This window comes from Balaenoptera musculus, chromosome 5, assembly GCF_009873245.2.
Source record: "Balaenoptera musculus isolate JJ_BM4_2016_0621 chromosome 5, mBalMus1.pri.v3, whole genome shotgun sequence".
NCBI classification, from domain to species: Eukaryota; Metazoa; Chordata; class Mammalia; order Artiodactyla; family Balaenopteridae; genus Balaenoptera; species Balaenoptera musculus.
Window position 1 is genome coordinate 36,962,270 of NC_045789.1, and position 16,739 is coordinate 36,979,008.

The following is a 16,739-nucleotide window of genomic DNA, read 5'->3' on the forward strand; positions in this document are numbered from 1 at the left end:
GAACTACATGACTACCATTACTATCACCTTGATCTAGGAAATCAGGAATTTATTTAGTGTTAGTAGGAAAACATAAGAAAGAAAGTCTTTCCCATCTGCCTACTAATTCAATTCAATTAAATAAACATTCATTTTATTTATTTTATTTCCATGCACTAGCTGTGCAAGACACGGGCAGGCAGCTTAACAGAAAAAAGAACAACGCGCTCACTTACTAATTTGATTCGATGACCAGGAGTTGCACTGATTTCCCATGTGCATTCTTTCCTGCTTGGGTACTTGTCTGGCCAGTTGGGACTAGTGATGAAGCCACTTGGACTGTGAATCTTCTGTTCACACTCAGCTGTGCCAATAATGATAAAATCAATTAGTGTGGAAATCCAGCCCAGGATTGGGCCAGCAAGGAAGTAGCCTGTTTACACACTATCCTGATGAAAGATTTTCCTCAATAACTAATCATCACTCTAGTCTCCAGTATCATATTCATCCGCTTTGGTAAACCTGTTGCATAATCATAATCATAATCAGAAAATGTTTGTTTTTGGGTTCACATGAAATTGTGTTTACAATGAATTAGATAAATGCCTCCAAGAAAATGAACTATTTTTAACTGCTGGATCTGTAAGTTTAGATTTTAACAGAGCAACATTATTGACAATCAAAGGTATCAACTCTTGGTATGTGCAAAATATTTAATGCAATGCCACAACAAAAATGACTATGTCGTTTTCAGTTATTTTTTTCCTATTAACAGCAACATCATTTATAGCTAATTAGTATCACTAAGCCACTTTATGAAACATGTCTTTACATTTTCTCTCTCTCTTTGTTAAATTATACACTTGAATACTTAAACCATAATTTTAGCTGCTAAAGTAAATTATCTGTCATTTCATCACAGTGAAATGAAGCACTAAGGGGAAAAATATGTAAACAACTACTAGCTTCTGAATTAATTTTTAAAAATGTCATTCAATTAACATGAAATTTCTTTTAGGTCTTACAATTTAAACAACTTCATCTTGGAGGGGACCATCCAATATTGTTAATTTCAAACTTCAAAAACATGTAATATCCTCAGACTGTATTCTATCTGTATAATTTATGAAGTGTCACCCTGCACATTCTGGCATAGGCTGGAAATTATTTGTTATGTATTGTGTAATCCATTCTAAAATACAATTAATTCTGTGAAATTTTCCAAGAAATCTCTGGGGAAATACTTTACTATATGGAAAAAACACTTGTTGCACTACAGGGCTGCACAGTAAGGATAAAATGACTGACATTACTGTGCTGTTGGCACATGCTTTCCGACTAGACCTTTGCTTCAACTGTGCCGGGTTTCCATAGGGAGATTTGGATTCTTAACCAAGGAACACAAAAAAAGGGTGAAATTCAGCTCCTTTCAAACAATATAGGGTCATGCAGCAAGACAGTAGTCTTAAAGTCTGGATCCTGTCTTGACAAGGTTTCCTAAATCCCATTATCCCTGTCCTTGCCTTGGTCATATGAAGTGTGGAATCTCCCAGATCTGGCAAATAGTTTAGTTTATAAGACAAAGCCAAGAGGCTCACTGCTAAACTGTATAAGGCACCTGTACTATAGCAGTGGTGAAAGAAAATCCAGCCCCTTTACTAACAGTAAAGATGAACTTTATTAGGGGTGCCTGGATACAGTTCCATTTAAAAAGAGTCCTTTCTTGAAAATATTTACTGTAATGAAGAGAGACTTTGGATATCTAAATTTATTTGCTACCTGTGAGTCACAGGCTACATGCATACTCTGAAAAGCTGTCTCTCTTTTTTCTGAATTACCTTCCATATTTCAAAATAACTGGGCCTATTTCCCAGCCTATTGATTTAACAGAATACTTTACCAAGTTACACATATCATAATCTCATTGGTTTATGCTCATACATGAAAGTAAAAAGAGAAAAAATCCTACTTGCATATGATTCTGGGCAATGTCATTAACTCTGTGAAATAAAGAGGAAAAAAATGTGACATATGACCATATTTGAATGGAACTGAATGGAACAAGGGTCAATTCAGGGTATTCTGTACTATTCAAATGTGCATACAAAGAAGTGCTATCTACCTGTGGTTCTAGTCAGGCACCCACCACTCTACATGTGCTAATGACTAGTTATGAAACCTGCCTTAGTAATAAATCCAAGTTAAATGGAAAATTCAGGAGCAGACCCACAAAGGAAGAAGTAAGACCTGAGTAACTATTTCTTGTTCCCATGTAGTTCATATTGGCTCAGGAGATTAAGATAATTATCTTTATAAAACCTTGGAATATGGTAAGACTTTAGGACCAAAAACTGGTAGGCTAATATTGAGTTACTAGGATGCTTTTGTGTGTGTGTGCTGGGGAGGGGGCAAAACCATGACTTAAAACTCTAAATGGCACAGTATTTTCAAATGTCTTTCTTCTGGTAGGCATTTGAATTTGATACTCCTGGTATTTAAAGTGACATCACTCATGTAGCACATATATGAGATATTTTGGGGAGGGAAATTGAACCAAATGTAAGACATTTAGCAGAAGTTAAGTTTAAATATGGAGATAGTTATAAGGTCTGGTCTGTGAAGACTGAAGGATAATGTAGTGCTTTTCTGGCTGCCAGATGGCATCACAGCAGCTTCTATGTCTGTTATACAAAGTTATTCTAATGCCAACCATATATGAAGTGCAGTACCTTTAGGTAATACAAGGTTTCCAATAGTATGACTTGGATCTTTGAACACTGCATGTATTTTTATTTTTGACATTTGAACAGTTAACATTTATCACTCATTGATATGATTAACTCTACCTGGAAGAACTGCTTTACCCAAACTGCATGAAATTCTAGATGTTGTCAAAAAAAGAACACTTCTTTCATACCTTCCTTGCAATCATGTTTATTTTCATGCAGAACAAATCCATTACGGCACTGACACATGTAGCTTCCCATTGTGTTGACACACTCATGATGGCACCCGCCATTATCCTTAGAGCACTCATCTTTGTCTAGCAAAGAGATAATCCCATAGATTAGTAAGTAACTTTAAAAACAAAGGATATCAAAGGAGAGTCATTTAGTTGTGGTTAACACTGGCAAAGGGTAAACTAAGTCACAGCTTTCTGTGTTCCCAACATAAAACAAAAAAAAATCAAAAAATTTATAGTGTCTTAGTTCTACCCACTCCTTGTTTAGCTTGGAGCCTTGTGCCATGAATTGTTTCCAAGATCATTTGCACTAGGGTGACAACATGTAGTCCTCTTTCATTCCTATGCTGGAGAAGTTTTGAGTAGGGCAAAGGAAATGAAAGAATCTTTTTCCAACTAATCCTAAACATTTATAGCCAATTTTTAAAATAAATTAAAAATTGTGAGTAGTTTGATTAAATGCAAATAATGGCATTTAAGTGGAGGGAAATCCTTCACTGTATTAACCATGTTGTATAGGCAGAGGCTAAACACATTTCCAAGATTTGTGTGTAATCGTTTTTTAAAAATCACTCAATATAATTACTGTAGTTGATTTTTTTCATTAACTTTGCAGTTATGCTTAGCATTAATAAATATGAACATTTTATAATATTTCAAGACAGAATAAGGCATCATTAGACTATCCTAAAGAAGAAACAATTTATATATTTTAAATTAATCTCCTCTAGCAGACCAGTTTATTAAGAAGTAATTCTGTAAAAGGGCTTTTAGTGTGCTAGAAGTAAAGGTTAGAATAGGAAATATGAACTTTAAGAAATAGCCAACAAATTCACTACAGGGAAAAAATCCCAACTATATTAGCAGGCAGTCAATTCAGTGAGAGGCATCAGCCACCATATTATGCTGCTTAGCTGTCATTCCATGACTGGCTTGTCCTTTGAAGTAAAAACCTGGCCTCTGCTCCTGACACATACATATGATGACACATCACTCAGACCTTCCCCACTCCCATAGCACAGAGAACAAAAAGGACACACGGCAGTCACATCAAAGGTCAGGCTGAATTCAAAATTTACACTGTCAACTGATTTTTCTAGTGAGAATTTGTGAGTTCATGGTGGCATACAAATAGCAAATTTTTTTTTGCTTTTGTAATCAAATCTATATTCCCCCTATGGAGATGGGTTTAGGAAAGACATTTTTATCCAAGGATCTGATAGTAATTTTTATGAATGCAACTATTTTTCCCATTTTGTAGACTGATAACACGACATAGCACATATATGCTATGTCTTATATTGCCAATTCATGCATTGGCAATATCAGAATATTCCATATACATACAGGCAGTCCCAAAGTTCTAAAGAATATATCAGGATCAATATATCTGCAATTTATGTGTTCTCTACCTATCCTTAACACTTCCATTACACTTTTAATACTTACTATGGAGGCTAAGCAGAGGAGAAAAAAAGCATAGAATAAAGAAAATTTATCTCTAAAAGAGCATCAAACATCAAAATATATAAGAAATCAGAAATTAATAGAGAACTAGCCTCGTAAAATTAATTTTAGAGAAATTCATAATTTGGCAGTCCCATTACCTTAATTGTATCAACAGTGAAAATTACACGTGGTAAGTTGTGAATGACCTATGCAGAATGGGTGAATGGTGAGCCACACTTCCTACTACCATGCTGTCAGCTACCTGCATTTCCTAATTCAGACAGTCAAGCAGTAGATGATTTAAATTTATATTTTAACACACCTTTCCAGGGGCTCTTAAGATGCTTTGGAAAAATACTTCTTCATGAGTTGATGCAGAAATACACTTCATCATTGTTAAAAGGAAAGAGCCAATTTAAAAATTTCTGGTGCTAGAATTACCCACTCTGAAATAGACACATATTTCTTATAAAAATATTTATCTGATGTTTGCTTGGTATACTTAAAACCTGATATAGTGAACTTTAGTTGTACTCTAGGTCAACCAGATTTTTGAGGGTTGGTTGGAAATCTAACAATTGTAAGTAAAGTAGTTTAGAAAAAATTAGTTCACATTTGCAATTGACTGGTAAACAGGTTGCTCAGTGACAAACCTATCGGGGCAGGGACTGCCTGAGTCATCCTTTTATTTGGATCTGTTTAGACTACCATACATGAGAGATATAAAAATGTTAAAAAAAAGAACACAAGTTAGTATTGCTGAACTTTTAAACCTACTGTCATTTTATAATGAAAACAATTCCAAACCATAAAATATTTCTAACATTTAAACTTCATTCTAGTGGAAATCTCATGTTGCTAGGTGATATTTGTAAGGAGAGTTATCTTCTTTAGATTTGATAGAACATAATCTGACTTGTGGTAATGGTAAGTAAACAGAAATAAAGTTGAAAGTGAAACCATTCATATTTGAATAGTAGTTTTTTGTAGCCAGTTTTTCCTATTTCTATTGTGCTGGAAAAATAATTTTTAGAGGAAGAAGAATAAAATGAGGAAGAAGAGGAGGAGCATGAAGATTTTATATAGTCATATTGTCTAAGTATCTATTATTTTTCAGTGTTCCAGTTGATAAATGTTTCCTGTCTTCTTCCCTGCATCAAACATTGCTTAATACAAGCGATATCATGTGAAAATTGAGTTATCAAATACACTGCTAGAATATATGTATAGGTTAATCTAAAGCTTAGCTAAAATTCAAAATTGGACAAATCAAAATAGAAATTAAAAGCAGCAGGTAAAAGTCATCATCCCCAGCAAAGTAGCATATAAAATCGTACTGGCATATGCCAAATAGTCAATATGAAAAGACAAAATTTTAGTAAACATCGGAATACTTGGAATTATCCAGACTTTTTAATATCACGCAAACAAAGTTATTTATTTAACTTAATATCATAAAAGATGAGTTCCACAAATATATTCTGAACTTATTATAAAAGATCATCAAACTTGAGGAAAAAAAAAAACTAAGCAAATATAATTCTGTTTTCACTTTCTTTCCTTTTCTCCTCTTAGGACACAAACTACTAATATTTTGAACAATGAAAATCCAAAGAAAGAGAGAAGGAAGGAGGATGCAGAGTTTTAAAAATTTCTCAGAAAGTCTGCATAACAAATTCAATAACTGAGAATTATATCAATGATTCATTTGAAATTTTCTAACATTTTCATACTATAGGCATGGAATTTAAAAAATAGTTTTTATTAGTAAGAGAAACAAACGTTTTATTGAGTAGAAATCAAAACATTTAATTTTTGCAGGTGGAAATTAGCCTCCTTCTTTGGAATGGACATATCTGATTTCCATTCCTTCATGCTAGATGAAGGAAAGGTCCATTATTATGGAAAAAGGAAGTGGCATTTTCCCATCAGAGGCCTGCAGAGTATCCTTGAGTCTATCAGAGGCCATCAGTCTATGAATAATACATACTGGATGGGACTGAAGTGGCAACCTATATTAAGTTTTTGAAAGATTCAAAAATAAAAATTTTCTCTTTGCAGAAAGTTTCCTTGTCTGTAGGAAAAAGAAGTAAAGGGTCCACGCACCAGAACAGAAACACATGAGCAGATATACTTACAATAAATGCTAAAATATAAAATAAACAGATCACGCACACTCATGCATACACACATACACCCCATGCATGTGTGCATGCATACAAGACACACACAGGTTTCAACACAAAACTGTTGAAAAAATAATCACCTTCAGAAGAGCTGTGGTAAGCTCTACTGAGAGCAACGACAGACAATTTGCTCTTTCTAAAACATGCAAATATTTAAATATCATAAATCATGAAACTTGGAACAGGATTCAGAATCATAGGAGAGCTTTATTTGTGTTTATTTGAAATTAATGACACTAACATTTAAAGTTTTGTTAGAATAATATCAGGTTGAATTTATTCTAAAAATATCTATGACCATTCCATGAAAGAAATGGTGTACAGGAGGAACAATGTAAAGAAATATCTATAAACACTGAAAGGTAGATAAGATGAGGAGCAGGTCAGTTGAAATCACTTGAATACAGAGGTAGAAATATCACACAAATCATTTTATCTGACTCCTATATTTGTTACAGACAGAAATAAACTGGGAATCAAGAAATCTGGGTTTTACTGCATTTCTGCTACTGTGCAGGTCACTGGGTCCATCAGGAAAAGATCACATTCCCATTAAGTTACCTGTGAGGGGGACTGCCATTTAATGAGGTTATCCTTCAAGGCATCATTGAGTCTTTTCACCACTACCGGGTTGCCTAAAGAAGGTGGAATGTCTATGCACAGCTCTCACTGCCAGAAGTTATTTGTTACATTATTCCCAAATAATGAACAGTGTGATTAAATTAAAAGTCCAGTTTCCCAAATGTTGCTGCTTTTACATGCATAAAATCCTACTAATATTTCCTTTAAATTTAACCTATTTAAAGAAAAATAATTTTGTTCTGAGTAGAATACAGTTAATTTTGCTTAATCACTTAAAATAAGTAAACTATATCATGTATACTTATGCAGATTTGTATACTTGTGTTCAAATACAACATCATATAAAATTAAGTTTGGTTTTACTATCATAAAAGTAAAGTAATTATTGTTAATCTAAAAACAAACTTCATTCATTCCAAGAAAATAACAGTATTATATTGTTGAACCAGATCTCTTCTAGAAAATGCCTATGCCATTATATTCTGAATTACATAAAAAATTTAATAGACAAGTAATTTTACATCATGTTCAAATAGCCTTACTTTTATAGTTGTAATTTCCTTATTTACTTTGATATTATTTCATTATATTGCTTTATAACATACCCTTAATATCAGAACAATATGACACTAATTTTTATAGAGGAGCTTGTGGATATTCTGCTATATAAACCAATCACTTCTAGATTTTCAAGCTATAGCATTTTTCATGACTAATTTAAGACATTAAATAAGAATTTATGTGATGGTTTCTTACTTTGATGAGCATAGAAGTGACAGAAATCTGTATTAATTATTTTGCTAAGAAGTTCTTAGTGTCATTCTTCCAATTCCATTTCTTAGGTCTATAAAGTGCTTATTTAAAATCAGAGGCTATGTGCAAAAATAAGTAAAATCTCAGTATGATTATTTCATTAAATAATTGTAATTTTTAAAATAATGCTATGGTTTATTTCATTATATTCATTAAAAATCTGAATACATTTCCTTGTGTTTCTTCTTTCTTGATGTATCACTTAGTTGCAAGACAGCTAGAAGTTATTTTTAAATAGCTTTCCTTTACAAAATATATGAAATCACTTATAATAAATATTGTTTGTTTTTTAATTGAATTTCTTGATAATATTTCTGGGAAAAAGTATGCTGAAAAAATAGCTAAACATGGTATATTTCTCATTATGTTTTCATAAATTCATAATCACTTCTAAACTTTTTAGAAAACTGGTTATAAACAGAACCACTTAAGATTAAGTCTCCAGACAGGGTGGGAGGGAGACGCAAGAGGGAGGAGATATGGGGATATATGTATATGTATAGCTGATTCACTTTGTTATACAGCAGAAACTAACACGTCATTGTAAAGCAATTATACTCCAATAAAGTTGTTAAAACAAAAAAAGTTTGTCTCCATCAAATGTTTCTGGAATAACACACACAATACAGCAAACATTTATTCAATTGTCTATAAGATATTATAAATTAACTATAAAAATAAAAATTAGAAGCTTTAACTAAATTCAAAACACTTGTATTAATATTATTAATTTGTATTAATATTTATTAACTAATTAATAACTAGATGGATTTAAAAATTTCACTCTCAAAGATCAAAGTCTATTAGGTAATGTTTTCAAATCTAGAAAATATTTGGGGTAAAAGATAGGTAGAAATATGATGTGTGTTTTCCTTTTTAAAGTTATTTTTATATTTAAATCAGATGAAAACTGAGAAAAATTGTGGTGAAACTACACTGCACCATCTTTTCACCTTAACACAAACATTCTAGGTATTTTAAAATAGCATCGTTCAGATCTGTTCCCACCCACGTGCTTAGCTGTATGCACAGTGCACATATAGCTTTATACCTAGATTTCCATTAATATTTTATCATATACAACTTTTTACACCATGAAATCATTAAACCATCCTTATGGTATGGAAGAGCTCACACAGTGCATTTGAATGTTGTTTAAAATTTCTGTCACTATCACAGTATATTGAAAATCCTTCTTCCAGATTTTGAAATATTTCTTTATGAAAGAGTCCCAAGAATTGAATTTCTGAGCAAACAGATTAGTCATTGTAATAATTCGTGACTCCTATGTTAAATTTATTTCCAAAGAATTTGTCACAATTAATGCAGTAATGCATTTTATCAAATCCCCAAGAGTGAATTTTAACATAAAAAAATCCTTCAATTTTGTTTGTGAAATACAATATCCCCATGGTTTACATGCCTACTTTCTAATAAATATGATGAGTTATTTGACTTTTAACACACAATTACACTTATAGCATTATTAGAACTCTAAAATGATATTTTCAATGTGAATAGAATCTATATATTACAATGGATGATCTTCTGTAAATTATGTTTTGGTAAGATGATCATAATCAGGACATTAAGTAACACTGCCATCTCTTTATTGTACAAAACAAATATGTTTTTATCTTCCCTTTTCCTGAGCAAACATCTTCCCCACTAGCAGAAACTCCCAAGAATTTAAATGTGAAATAGATCTAATTACTTATCCAGGACTATAGTATTTTAAATATGAATCTGACAAACTGCCAAGACTTTTCAATGAATCAAAAAGAAAACACTGAATGTTTATACTTAATTATCTTGGACTTTACAAAATAATAATCTAATAAAGAAGTGAAAAGTATATCTATTGTTTTCCAGGTCACAGATATGTTGAACATAACACATAACTAATACTATTTGCAAAGGACGTGATCATCTCTTATGGTTAAGAGAACCCGAGATGAACTGGGGTTAAATACTTTGTGACACTGAACATTTAGAATATTACAGTTTTACTTTGATTATTAAAGAGATAATGTATGCCTGCATAATAGGTTCTCAGAATGATAGCTACAACATGAGAATTTGGGGTTTAATTTTCCCTGAACTTCATTGTTCAGTTTACTTAACAATATTGTTGTCCTAACGACGCAGACAAATAACCTGTCTTTAGAATTTGGGAAGTTTTGCCTGAACATAAATATCAGATAATGAATTTTAGATACTCTGGGGAACTTTAAATTTACTTATACTTTGTCACCAGTATATGTAGCATGCCTCTTTTAAAAAAGTTTTATTAAATAAAATGAGCGATTAAAGTATAGGATCCTGAATATTAATAATATAATAAAATCTATTCACCTTATAATTTTAATTTTTAAAATAAATATTTAGGTGGTTCTAAGATAAGAAGCCGTATCTCTAAACACTGGATCACCTAAAATTTGTAAACTACATAATATTTATAGAATAGTAAAGTCTAAGGAAGTCTTCCTTTCATTGAAATAGTATATTAAAATGCTACTTTGAATAACAAATCTTAAATGAATGCCTGAGAATAATTTTATTTATTTATTTATTTATTTATTTATTTATTTATATTGAGGTATAGTTGATTTACAATGTTGTATTAGTTTCAAGTAAACAACATTGTGATTCAATATTTTTATAGATTATACTCCATTTAAAGTTATTATAAAATATTGGCTATATTCCCTATGCTGTACATTACATCCTTGCAGCTTATTTATTTTATACATAGTATTTTTTACCTCTTAATCCCCTCCCCTTATCTTGCCTCTCTCCCCCTTCCCTCTCCTTACTGATAACCACTAGTTTGTTTTCTATATCTGAGAATAACTTTTAAAAGGCAATTAAATCTGAGGGAAGGAAGGGAATGAGAACAAGGGAGCCAAGATCCATTGTATTTTGAATGTTACTTTCATATATGACTTGGACCTCAATGGAACTTGTGAACCATTAATTTCAATTACACTGAAAGCCCCAAACAAACCCCAGGCACTGTAAATCTCATTAATCTTAAATACATGGGGACTGGAATAAATAGACTTTGAATTAACTCAATCTAAATTACCTGAAATTAAAACATAATTGGAATTCAGTTGCTTTACATTGCTTGCCAGTCTTTCAGGCAGAATAGATTGCTATATCTAGCAAGGCTTATTACAATTTTATCTATTTTTGAAGTTTCAGAGTAATATTTTTAAAAGGAACAATTTTGGAATTGGGAAAATAAGGGCATTTCACTGATGTTTCTATCTAGTTTCTTAAAATTTAGGGACTTTTAATCAAATTTCAGCTCTTTAAGAGGGAATTTTTAATGTGAGTTGGTTCAACTAAACATTAAATTCCAAATGTAGACATGTCAACTGCTAAATGTATCTGATAATATATTAGTTTTAGTAAAATTATAATTTCCATATTTCTAGGCCTCTTACTGCAATCATTTCTATAATGATGAGGTAAAGTATGATTTTAAATGTCTGCTTAATAAAAAGAATGAAAATATAATAGCAAGAAGAGGAATAATAAACATGTTGCTAAGCAGTAAGAATAAAAAATATGTTGCTAAAATGAGACCACATATTCCAAATACAAAAATAATTTTGAAAAAGTCTGCCACTTTTTGGAAGTCTGGTATCATTATTGCTATCCACTTATAAAGTCACTGTGTGAAAATATTACCATAATAATTTTGTGTTATTTTTACTAGCCTTTGAAATATTTGATGAGAATTTATGTAAGATCTAAGTGTTGGAGAGCTGCATTTCATCAGGGCCATTCTTATTAATATCTTAATTTAAAAAAAGTATTAAACTAGGATAAATGTTCATGCATTCTATGTACCTCCAAGTTCATTTACAGAAAACTGGGAAGAATGGATAGCATACAATTTAAGCCAATCCATCTTTAAAATCTGTAATGTACACATGCAGCATGAGAATACTGATACCTGAGAAGAAATGTGCTTTGAAGCCCTTCTTGGATACAGTATTGTCAGATTTGAATTCAATTCTCATATTGTTGAACTGAGATGTGATCACGTCAGGCACTTCAGCACCACAAAATTTGCCATGCAATTTAGGCTCAGAAGAAAGACCACTCCAAATCTCCACATAATCGTATTTGCAAACCTAGAAATAAACATGGTTACTGTAATCACCAGATTTGAGAGCATCAGATGATTGACATTTATTTTTTTTTAATTTGTTATGTTTTTCCCTCTTTACTCCTGTGGTAGTCAAACTGGACTTAACAGGTCCAAAAATCAAGAAAAATTGTCCAAATATGAAGCAGAAGGCATGATACACAGATGAGAGAAGATTTTGCTCCGAATAGCCCCCAAGAGATGTATATACAAATGTATGCTTGTATATATGTATTTACAGCATACATGTTTTCCAAAAAATACAGACTTAAGGAAAACTGAGATGAATAATTGTTTAACAAAGCATATGATTGAACTCTGGGCGTGATGTGTACTTTGCAATATGTCAACTCAAATTACTGGCTGTGATATTAATTAGGTGGTAAATAAGCAAAATGTTGCTAGGAAAAATGAAATAAGTTTTCTATCTACTTTGTTACAACTGCAACTTTTATTTAGAGAGGGCTCTGACACAAGATGGGATAATGTTACCAAAGCTAAAGTTGTTTGATATTGACTTTCCTTTTAGATATCAGTAAAATGAATAAAACAGTGAAGTTATAACTTAACCCAGTATTCTATAAGTCAAGATTTTGCTCATGCCTTTATTTTAAATATTCAAGACTTTAAACTATGAAAATGCACAGAATTTTATTAATAATGTTCCACACAGTAACCTCATCATAAGTTTAAGAATTCCAGGATATGTTACAGAGTTTGTAAAGGGTCCTTCCATGAATAAAGACTGCTACCATGAGAAAAATGCTTTCAAACACAATGCCCCATTTATTTTAAACCATCTACCCTTCTTCCTCATAAACATAAACGTTTATCCTTCTTAAGAACACATATCAATTAGTGAATCAAAATGCCATTTCTGCCACAACCAACAGCTTTAGGGAAACTGAGAAAGTAGAAGCCATTCAATACTAAGCTCACATTACATTGAAGAACTGGCAGGGAGATGCCCATTTTCAAAACGTGTTGCTCATATGAAAGCTGTTCTAAGATTACTATAAAAATATGTTCTTAATTTTAATATTTCCCCAAATTTAAGGTAATTATTAAAGAAAAATGATGTTTCATGTGGATAAATTATGTAAGAAATATAAATTGCAGTCTTTTCCATCATAAAACTTACATGATGTAAAGAAGATCTCAAAAGGTCCATTGAGCTCTAAAATTGTACAATTCTCTGAAATATCAGTGCATTACACTTCATATTTTAATTTCCTTTAAGGCAACACAAAAGTCTGCACTTCTTTTTAACTCAAAACCACAGAAGTGCCTTGACTACTACAAATAGAATTTTTAAAAAATGATTAAAAGAAAGAAGGATAAGTGGGAGGGGAAAAAAGAAGCAAAGATACATACACAAAGACAAAATTACAGTATAAAACCCACAAATATTACCAACAATTATTGCCCAGGAGCACAGATACATTATATTTCTGTTCTCTCAGTTCTTTATGAGTGTTCCAACAGATATACATCAAAGACAAAATAATTTTTGAATGAATTTTATCATACTTTTGGATCTCGTTCATTTTAAAATAAACACAGGAAAAAAAAGTTTTTGGGAGGAAGGATGTGGGAGTTAGAGAAAAGAAAAGAAAGTAGAAAAGCTGAAACAGAACAAACATTTATTACATTTTCTCTAGACTTAATGTTGACCGATCACACAAGACACAGTTCTAAAAGTTGTCATCTCTAGGCCTGACATTCCATTTGAATTTGGTGTGTGTGTACTAGCACATAGGAATTCTCAAATAAATGATTTCACTTGTTTAAAAGTGATCACCAGACAGAAAACTGGACGTTTACTATGGTAAGCTATAAAGGCAAAGGAAAGATAGTGTCAACTAAATACATGTTTTATTGAGGTTAAAAAAATTTCTTTCTTCTTCTCTCTCTATCTTTCTCACTTTATCTGTGAACCATAAGCATACTCATAATGAAAAACTACTTATATAATGAAAATATACCCATTTCCACAAGTGAAATATACCAGGTTTTCCCAAAAAGGTATTTTTGTTATGACTCAACAAGTGAATTTTGGTTTATTTTTTCTAGAAAAATCTATGTGACATTACCCTAATATTTTCATAGTACTTTAATAAATCAGGAAAATGCTGGGGGATAATTTTCAATCTCCCAGAGACAGTCTAAAATATCATCCAATGCCAATAGGAATTATAAGCAGTTGCAGAAATGAGAAATAGAGCAAAGAAAGACTACAGCGTTTATACTGTTGTACTACTGCAATTTTCCTTCCTCCCTTCATTTTTTCCTTCCTCCCTTCATTTTTTCCTTCCTTCCTTCCTCCCTCCCTTCCTCCCTCCCTTCCTCCCTCCCTTCCTTCTTCCTTCCTTTCTTTATTTCTTCTTCTCTATCTCTCTTTCTTTTTTTTTTTTTTAGTTTACGAGATTGCCTTTAGGGATTCCTAAAACACTTTATAAAAAAATATATTTATTATTCACTTACTTCATTGCCCTCCAATTCAAAAAACTCAAACTTCATAGAAATTCTGTACTGTGTTGGTGCCACCACTTGCCACACACAGTGCTTGTTGGGAGGGTACTCCTTCGGCCAGCCTGGAGTGGTTATGGTGCCATTCAGTTTTGTAAGAAGTCCACCGCAAGCCGCTAGAAAGAAAGAAAAGGGAAAGGTTTCCCCTAATAAATCTACTCCCTTCTTAGCACCTTTCCATTGATAATCAAACATCTCAGCATTAAATTTCAACCATCTTCTGGATTTTTCAAAATCTAGAAAGCTGCAGTCTCTATTCCTTAGTCTTTAGTACAACTATTTTAATCATCTAATCCAATTTATAAAGTGTTATTTTGTAGCTTTGGAGAGAAGAAAATGATGGCTGTACATTTTAGATCACTTCAAAGTTGGGCGAGCAATATAAAGAAAACTGGGGGTCAGATTTCTTATATTTTAAATGTGTATAATAATATCTACACCATACGATTGTTGTGAGAATTAACAAAAAGATACATGTAAAGTACAATACAGCATGATGTAGCAAGACCAAAATCAATTGTTTATTTCCCCAAACTCTTTTTTTTTTTTCCAAGACAAGGAACTTGTTACTTGTTTCCAAGACAAGGAAGGAGTTACTTGAGCTAGCAGGCAAGGTAAACTATAGTAAATAGAGCATATTTGTTATTCCAAAAACTCCATTTAACAACTGGTTTTCTTTCTCTTTTGGATGATCTATTTAAAAGAGGTACTATTTATGTTACCTCTCTTTCTTATTGATAGTGAAATTAGGAAAATTAGGGTTTCAAAAGCAAGTTAAGTGAAATGAACATATTGTACACAGTTCCTAATTAATTCCTAGGGAGTCAAGAGTTAGCTAAAGTAACTGGTCTCTTGAATTGCCTTTGTGTATATAGGCATATGTATGTATATGTGGATATGTATGTTAGCTAATATAAATATTACTATATTTATAAATATATTTTTTAAACTACCTGTAATCTCAGGTTTACCATATTTGGTAAGTTTCTAAAGTGTATTTATTTTTAGTAGTCACGTGGAAATAACAGCCACATAACTTCATTATTATCTGGAATACAATGTCCTGTGTTTTAAAGATACTGTATTTTCTTCATAACTGTGTCTATTTTATTCTAGTATAAGAGGAAGGCATAAAAAGAGAAAGAGAATGAGACTACATGGTAGAACGAAATGGGTAGGGGTTTCAGGCAGGGAACTCCACGTGCAAATCCAGTCCCACCTTCGCACGTCCTTTTGTCAGGTCCCAGCTCATAGCCAGGCTCGCAGGAGCACTGGTAACTGCCCAGTGTGTTCAGACAACGCTGCTCACAGCCTCCACGGTCAGGCTTGGCACACTCATCTTCCTCTATAAAAATGGCGACAATTAAACAATTGATTTCTTCAACGAAGGAACAGGAACAATTTGCAAGCCCTTGACTGATGACATACAAGAACCCATGTCACTGCAATCTAAGAATTGTGTAAGAACCAGAAGGACTGGGCCAACTGAAGATCACCTCATCTCAGACACAGTATGTTTTTTTTTCTGAATTTAAAGTTAAAGAGGATTATTAAAACCTAGAGATTTTTCAGAATGGAATAGAAAAACTTACTGAAAAAACATGGATTCACCTGTTCATTTCATTGTATAGTTTGCTAGGTAGCCTGAAGAAATGCTTTTAAAGTAATATCATTATTAAGAAATAAAATATGGTGACTAAAAGTTAAAAAGAAGGAAAACTATGAAACTTACTAGACCTCTTTAAATTGAAAACATTCACTGTTTTTTATATAGATATGTTGATCCAGAAAATACAATAATTCCATATTTTTGTAAACAGAAACTATTTTAATTGTATATGGTAACATGAAATATATATATGAAATAGACATATGAAAAATATATACTATTTTAAAAAACACATATGACAAAGTACTCCATAATCTCACTCTTTAGGAATAACCTACTGTGTGTTAGGAAAACAGCAAACAATATTCCATGGAGAAATTATGCATCATCCAAAGACTAAGCATTTTGTTAAGCAAATACACAAACATCACATGAGAGACTCTTATAGTATGTTTCTTCTACTGTAAA

The 16,739-nt window shown here is 32.0% G+C and overlaps 1 protein-coding gene across 3 annotated transcripts in view; it reads right to left on the reverse strand.

Annotated features, from left to right (window-relative positions):
* The window catches only part of TLL1 (tolloid like 1), a 225,937-nt gene that overhangs the window by 33,447 nt on the left and 175,751 nt on the right, over positions 1 to 16,739 (reverse strand). For all 3 annotated transcript variants that reach the window (XM_036854033.1, XM_036854032.1, XM_036854034.1), the window contains exons 14-18: positions 15,882 to 16,007; positions 14,618 to 14,778; positions 11,939 to 12,119; positions 2,897 to 3,022; positions 216 to 343 (exon numbers count right to left, since the gene is read on the reverse strand). In XM_036854033.1, the coding sequence (XP_036709928.1) occupies positions 216 to 343; positions 2,897 to 3,022; positions 11,939 to 12,119; positions 14,618 to 14,778; positions 15,882 to 16,007 (722 nt within the window). The remainder of the gene's footprint in view (positions 1 to 215; positions 344 to 2,896; positions 3,023 to 11,938; positions 12,120 to 14,617; positions 14,779 to 15,881; positions 16,008 to 16,739) is intronic.